The sequence below is a fragment of the Macrosteles quadrilineatus genome, unplaced genomic scaffold (assembly GCF_028750875.1).
Source record: "Macrosteles quadrilineatus isolate MER2022 unplaced genomic scaffold, UCM_ALF_1.0 Scaffold_2__2_contigs__length_208266976, whole genome shotgun sequence".
In the NCBI taxonomy this organism is placed as follows: domain Eukaryota; kingdom Metazoa; phylum Arthropoda; class Insecta; order Hemiptera; family Cicadellidae; genus Macrosteles; species Macrosteles quadrilineatus.
This window is the reverse complement of record NW_026542595.1, coordinates 1,833,888-1,841,829: the sequence shown is the minus strand read 5'-3', so window position 1 is coordinate 1,841,829 and position 7,942 is coordinate 1,833,888. Positions and strand designations below refer to the sequence as shown.

At 36.7% G+C, this 7,942-nt stretch overlaps 1 protein-coding gene across 1 annotated transcript; it reads left to right on the top strand.

Moving 5' to 3' along the window:
* Positions 1-575: 575 nt before the first annotated feature.
* On the top strand, positions 576-1,661 carry LOC128986764 (uncharacterized). Its single transcript, XM_054407279.1, has one exon. It carries the CDS (start codon positions 576-578, stop codon positions 1,659-1,661), a length of 1,086 nt encoding a protein of 361 aa, XP_054263254.1.
* Positions 1,662-7,942: the final 6,281 nt, after the last annotated feature.

Below are 7,942 nucleotides of genomic sequence, written 5' to 3'. Positions count from 1 at the left end.
ATCTTTTTTGCCATTAATAGATAGAACTTATCCACTCGTGGGACTGAGCCAAAATTAGGCACCTTTTTATTTATTTGAAAAAATCCCCTAATGGTAAGGGGGGGGGGGCAACTAAAAATTTTCAAATGACAACCCCCATCTTGTGACCTCTCATTTTAAAGGTATTTGAGAGACCAATTTAACAATGTGTCTAAAAATGTTTTTTAAGCACCCTGTCCAATATGGCGGCTTAAAATGTGCTTAGGGTTGAACAAGTAAATTACGTCTGAAACACATTTTTATTTTTTTTTACCAAAAATAAAGTTATAATAGATTTGATAGTTTATATCAGAAAAACTTGGACAATAGGACGAACTGCAATAAACAAACTTATGTAGCTCTTATCACTTAGTAAATAAATCTGATAATTGAGATTCCAGGTTTGGACGTTGCACTCACTTGGAATTCCTATCCTCTTTCTTAAGACTGCAGGCTAATCAGGTAACAATCTTATCAGTTTTTCCTTATTCCCCTTCAGTCTGTGTAGGTAGTTTCTTTGGAGTTCGTAAGTACATCTTTTATTATTTTTATTTAACATGGCGTTGTTAACAACAAAACAGAAGATAGAAATACTTGTCATTGTTGGCTATGGAGATAAAAAACGGACTCAACTTGAAGCGTGTGATATTTTTAACAACTTGTACCCTGATCGCCAAATTAATCGAGCTACAGTATCTAAGATATGTAATAAGTTTGCTGAAACGGGGGATGTTGCAAGTAAACCAAGAAGTGGTAGGCCAAAATCTGTACTCACTGAAGAAACTAGACTGAATATACTTCTTAGCGTTGAAGAAAATCATCACACATCGACACGTAGGATTGGAAATGACTTTGGGATAAGTCACATGTCGGTCCACAAAGCCCTTAAAGCCGAGAAGTTTCATCCTTTTAAGGTTCAGTTAATACATGAATTGAACGAGGACGATTTTGACCGCAGGATTGAATTCTGTGAACTCATGATGCAACGGTGTACTTTGGATCCAATGTTCAAAAATAGAATTGTATTTTCAGATGAGGCTTCATTTAGTCTTCATGGTCACGTGAACAGACAAAACTATAGGTATTGGTCTCCTGAAAATCCTCATTGGACTCAAGAATGCCATACTCAAAATCCCCAAAAAGTCAATGTTTGGGCAGGCATTGTCGGGACCAAATTAATAGGGCCATTCGTGATCGAAGGAAATCTAAACGGAAACCGTTATCTGGAGTTACTGCGAGAGTCGATAGTACCTGCCATTGCCCATGAGTTTCCTCCGGAAGACGAAGAAAATGTTGTCAACGAGAACATTTGGTTTCAGCAAGATGGCGCACCACCTCACTATAATGCTGAAGTCCGAAATTACTTGGACGAAGTTTTTCCAGATCGTTGGATAGGGAGGCGGGGAGCTATTGAATGGCCTGCCAGATCACCCGACTTGACGCCGTTAGACTACTTTTTGTGGGGCCACCTAAAAAGTAGAGTATTTGTTAACCGCCCAGAAAACATCCAGGATCTCACAGCAAGAATAATAATGGAAGCACGATCTATTAATGAAGAAACGCTGTCCAGGGTGGTAAACGAATTTTACAATCGGTTGGGGCTCTGTCAAGTTTCTCTTGGGCATCAGTTTGAGCATTTGTGAATATTAACAAGTACGTAAAGTTGATTATTGCAATTACATTTATTATTTAGTTTAGGAATTCTATTAATTTTGATTGCTATTGTGTTTTTGTTGTTGTAGGGTTGTAGTATTATTGTAATTATTTGGTATTCTATTTTATTGTATTGGTAATCAATTTTTACACTATCAAACATTAGAGTATAAAGGAAAAAAGGTGTTCCAGACTTAATTCACCCGTTCAACGCTAAATGCATTTTAAGCAACCATATTAGACAGGATGCAAAAAAAACATTTTCAGACACATCGTTAAATTTGTCTTCCAAATACCTTTAAAATGAGGGGTCACAAGATGGGGGTTGTCATTTGAAAATTTTTAGTTGCCCCCCCCCTTACCATTAGGGGATTTTTTCAAATAAATAAAAAGGTGCCTGATTTTGGCTCAGTCCCACGAGTGGATAAGTTCTATCTATTAATGGCAAAAAAGATAAAATTGTGTTCCAGACCCCACCCGTTTAACCCCAAGCACATTTAAAGCCGCCATCTTGGACAGGATGCAAAAATTTTTTTTTCAGACACATCGTTAAATTTGTCTTCCAAATACCTTTAAAATGAGGGGTCACAAGATGGGGGTTGTCTTTTGAAAATTTTTAGTTGCCCCCCCCCCCCTTACCATTAGGGGATTTTTTCAAATAAATAAAAATGTGCCTGATTTTGGCTCAGTCCCACGAGTGGATAAGTTCTATCTATTAATGGCAAAAAAGATAAAATTGTGTTCCAGACCCCACCCGTTTAACCCCAAGCACATTTAAAGCCGCCATCTTGGACAGGATGCAAAAAAATTTTTTTCAGACACATCGTTAAATTTGTCTTCCAAATACCTTGAAAATGAGTGGTCACAAGATGGGGGTTGTCATTTGAAAATTTTTAGTTACCCCCCACCCCCACCTTACCCTTAAGGGGATTTTTTTTCAAAATTATGAAAAAGTGCCAAACATTTGTTCTTACTCAGTCCCGCAAATTAATTCCTTCTATCTACAAAGAGTAAAAAAGATAAGAAATGTGTGCCATACCTAATTTACCCATTCAACCCTAAGTACATTTTAAACCGCCATCTTGGATAGGGTGCAAAAAAAAATTTTTTAGACACATCTTTGGATTTGTCTTCCAATGACCTTTAAAATGAGGGGTCACAAGATGGGGGTTGTCATTTGAAAATTTTTAGTTACCCCCCACCCCCCCTTGCCCTTAAGGGAATTATTATTTTCAAAATTTGTAAAAAGTGCCTAACATTTGTTATTAATCATTCCCGCAAATTGATTTCTTCTATCTACTATAGAAAAAAAGATAAAAAATGTGTGCCAGACTTAATTTACACCCTGTATATAAAAGGCAAAGCCCTCACTGACTGACTGACTCACTCACTCATCACTAATTCTCCCACTTTCCACTTACCTAGGAGGCTGAAATTTGGTACACTGATTCTTTAGGCATTAAATAGGAAAACTAAGTGGTTTTTATTCTGATCGGACTCTCGGGCTCCACCCCAGTGGCTCTGGAGTTTCCCATGTTAACCTAATGAGTACTCATATTTAAATGGAATTAATGAATCATAACAGCTGTTTCAATTAAACAAGTTGGTTCTATTCTATGATGTTCAATAGCATTAAAGTTACAAGGATTACCAACAGAGTGCAGCACTATTATTTTTTTTAAATATTTGACAACAGCTAATTTGAAACCAAAAGGTGAGTGAGCGTAGCGAACGAACTTCAACCCGGAGGCGAGGTAGCGTAGCGAACGAGCTAACCTGAAGGCAAGTGAGCGCAGCGAACGAGCTCCAACCGTAAAGGTGAGTGAGCGTAGCGAACGAACTTCAACCAGAACGTGTGAGCGCAGCGAACGAGCTACAACCTATAGGTGAGTGAGCGTAGCGAACGAACTTCAACCAGGACGTGATTGAGCCATGCGAACGAGCTCACATATGAAGTTAAACGGGGCAAAGCCCGCGGGTACAGCTAGTCTAACATAAAAGAGTCAAGAGAAGTAAAAACATTGTCAATGCAAGAACCTTCATTTACATTACCAGGGCGGGTTACATCAAATATGGTACTTTTTAAGTGAAAACTTTTACATAAAGTGATAAGATCTAAACTATTGGAACATTTAGAATTTAAATCCACATTAAAATCCCCAGCCAGAATAATTTCACATTTAAATTTGATCACTTCTTGAAGAATATTTTCTAATACATGTAAAAATTTCAAAACTTCTCCTTTTCTTTAGTGTAAGGTCGATAAAGGGACAGAACTATTACATTGCATGATATAAGTTTTACAGCTGAAACCTCACATATCATTTCTAAGGACATATTATTTATTTTATTTAAACATTTACTTTTAAAAACTTCTTTTACAAAAACTATTGTACCCCCTCTATTTTTTGAAGACCTAGAAAAGGAACTGACATTCTTATAACCTGGTAATGAAACATGCTCCCCTTCATGCAAACCCAGCCAGTGTTCTGCAATGCAGACAACATCAATTTTAAATTGGTTAAGATGCACATTTAGTATATCTACTAGCTGTTTGCCCGTTCTACGTACGGGAATCTAGTAGTAAGTTAAAACCTTATATTCAGAACAGGAGTTGGTTTGCATATGTAGTGTGCATTTTTCCAGATATGATGGCAAAACCATAACTGTTTAGGAATACATATAAACCTTCTCAAATACAATATCTGACAGTTTCAAAGCCAAAACGAATGCTTCGCAATTAAATGTCACCCGATCGTGTTAGTCCATATTTTATATCAAACGATGAAAGGAATTGCTTTACAGTATAGATCTATGAGGCATAGCCCTAAGGTAGGCCTGTAATTTAAAGTTACTTTTCACACTGGTTAAAAGTAGTTAAAACACTACCTCAACCTCACTACTGCACACTTTATTCGGATTGAAATTTTTATGAATAATGGTGCTCTTGTCTTTTCCACGAAAAATTAATGCATGGATGGACATTAATGCGTTACCAACAGACATACACACACAAATACAGAGTTGAGTCCACAAATTTTTGAGTACAGACAGAAAACGCTAAAAATTATACAGTAAGACATCAATTAAATTTAATAAACAATAAGGTGCAGTGTTTATAAATAAATAGTGAAAATAGTGATGTGTTTATGTAAAAATGATTCTAACTGCTACCACCGGTTCTAAGGAAAAGTAGTAGTACCAACAACCAACGTTTACATTTGAGAAAAGAACTGTAGTACTTACGACTTATTCAAACCGTCCTTCTAATCAAACTGTATTATAGGTGTTAATTAATCTGTTTGGCAAATATATAAATAAATAAATACACAGGCCACAAAACATGTAACATGTAACTTTAACAACTACAAAGCTTTGAAAACTTACTATGGTTTGCTAAAAAAACTTTAACTTGATGTGGTGCAGTACCGAAGTTATTAATCTCCTTTGGTTTTAAATTTTTTTTTAAGTTATCGAAAATCAAAGGTATTTCTCATTAATAGCATTATTTGTAAGCAGCTTTTAATGTTAACATATTAATGGCAGTTTGAAGAAACCACCTTTATCCAAACAAAGGTTTCTTATTTAAAAGATTACGTAATCTCTAAACGATAATCGGTACATATATCTAGCAAACATTCGGAGGGAATGTGACAAAAAACACACAAATCTGGGGTTTTGTACGTTTGTAGTTTTATTTCCTAAGTAGGAAAAGTACCGATATCGTTGTCGAAATGTAAGTAAGTAGAAACCAAAAGTGACATAACCTATTGGAAAAGCGAGTTTAGCTACAACTGTTAAGTTAAACCTCCGTTACGGTACGATCACAGCGAAATCACAAATCAGAAAGATCTTCCAAGATCGCAGCAACATCCACGATCACCCACTGCAGTTGTGATTTTTTACTTTGCACTTTACACAACTGTTCTTGAAGCGCCGTCAATGAGTGGAAACCTTTGTAAGCTACGGTATTGGTGGCGATGTTTAAAAAAATGTAAGTTTCCTTGCACTAATACAACCCTGATTCATGGTATTTTCCCCGGCTATCAAAACTCAAGAACAATCAATCGTTGCACTTGCGATTAATTAAACCGGTTAAGTAAGGCACAACATTTTTAATCTCACTTGGTTTGGATGTGCTGACTAAACTTGATCGGAAATGGTTGCGGTATTTGTAAACAACTTTTAATGTAAACATATCAGTGACAGCTAGAAGTGAGAACTAATCCAAACAGCTGATCGTTATTTCATAAAATGTAATAGTAAACATTGGGAGAAAATTTGACAAAAATCGAACAAAATTGGGTTTTTGGTGGGTCGTTATTTTGTTTTCAAAGAAGCGAGGCCATGTTTTTATAGCCAAAGACACTCTCACCAATCCAGTAAATACAGAAAAATGATTAGAACCTTGATCGGTACTCTAGTTTTCTAGGAGTAGGCCGCGTAAAATGACATTTTGGCGTTACAGACGAAGTCACAGAATGGACAGACAAACAGACATACAGACAGAAATTGAGATAAGACTCGTTTCGGCTTTCTTAGGCTATGAAACGTAAAAATAACCAAAAACTGCATGATTCTAAGCAAAGTACAGACAAAACTGTAATTTTATTTATATAGATTTTGTTCACTAGCCCTTGAACATTCCAGAAAGAAATATTAACCCCTTTTTTGGAATTAAATGTATTGGAAAAATCAGCTGACTCTATAACATCTTGAGGAGTTAAATTTTGCCTAAAGTCTGGCTGGTTGAGCTTAAAAAAGAAGCATTTCCATTATCACTACAATAAGGCAAAATCTATTTGGTTGATAGGAATTTAGGTCAGGAAAAAGTGCACAATCTTTTTCCTAAGCCCATCACATCAACTTTGAGCTATTATAATGGTAATATAAAGCATGTACAATAATCAGTATGAGTATGATTGAGGCAGTCCCCTAAATTACCAAGTTATATGGCAAAATGTATATGGTTGATAGGAACTCGTATCAGGAAAAAGTGCACAATCTTTACCCTAAGCCCATCACATCAAATTTGATATATTCTAATGGTTAATATACAATGTGTAGAATAATCAGTATGAGTATGATTGAGGCAGTCCCCTAAATTACGAAGTTATATGGCAAATTGTATATGGTTGATAGGAACTTGCATCAGGAAAAAGTGCAACACATTATAAAACTGCTCTTTGCGATTTTGGTTATCTAATATACATAATTTATCTAAATAATAATTTATAAAAATAATAATTGATCTAATAACATCTATAAATACATGAAGTTATATTATGAATGAACATGAGCTTAGTATTGACCTTTGTGGTACTCCAAATCGCATTTAACTGGATTTGCCGTGATGTTTTATTTCAACCTTATTATAACGCTTTTCTCAGCCATTACCTCTAACTATAATATTTTCTTTACAAATATTACGACCCTATATTTTAAAAAAAATAAAAAAATAAATTTGCCACTCAATTTAATTGAAAAAAAACATTATGATTCGGTCGCTGTCACTCTCTCCGTCACTTTCAGCTGATAGGTCTAACTGTCAAAAGTGACCAAAAACGCACGATATAAGTAGTTTTGAAGAAAGTGTCACTTTGAAATTCTAGCCTTAGCCACTCGTGAGTATGTATCGTGGGGTGATGTGGTACGTCCACACCGAACGCGCAGAGCTGCGCCGCGCTGCGCCGCGCTGTGCAAAGCATATTGCGCTGCGCGAAACTGCGCTAAACTGGGCGGAACAGAGCGCCATGTTCATAGTTGCGCGGCTGTGATCCGTGTTGCGCGGGCTACACGCGGGCTATTTCAACGATGTCATGTCAGTATTGCGGCTATTTCCTCCATGTGTAAACATATCAGATATTTAGTTGTTATTTACTATTTCACAAAAAATGGCCGCCTATGAATTATGTCATCCTGGGCTATAGGCAAATCCCATTATGTCTGCAAGAATCAACATTTTTAATATGGTAGTTATTGTCTTTTGGGTCCCATAACTCCGTTCGAACTCGATATGCATTCACCAGAGTCTCGATGCACTCACGACTCCATTCAAAAGCCATTTTGATCATACACAGGTAGTGACAGTTCGAGCCGAAACGACGCGCAGCAACAACTGACCAAATGCCCGTCCACACTGAGCGCGCAAAGGCGAACAAACTTCAAAGATGTTCGTCAAAATACCGCCATCAGTCGGATCGTGTTCGCGGATGTTCTCGAGTGCGCGTAGCTGCGCGGTTCGCCGTCCACACCAAGTGCGCCGCTCGGC

Coding starts and splice junctions, on each gene's coding strand:
- LOC128986764 (XM_054407279.1), top strand. CDS start 576: ATGGCGTTGTTAACAACAAAACAGAAGATAGAAATACTTGTCATTGTT.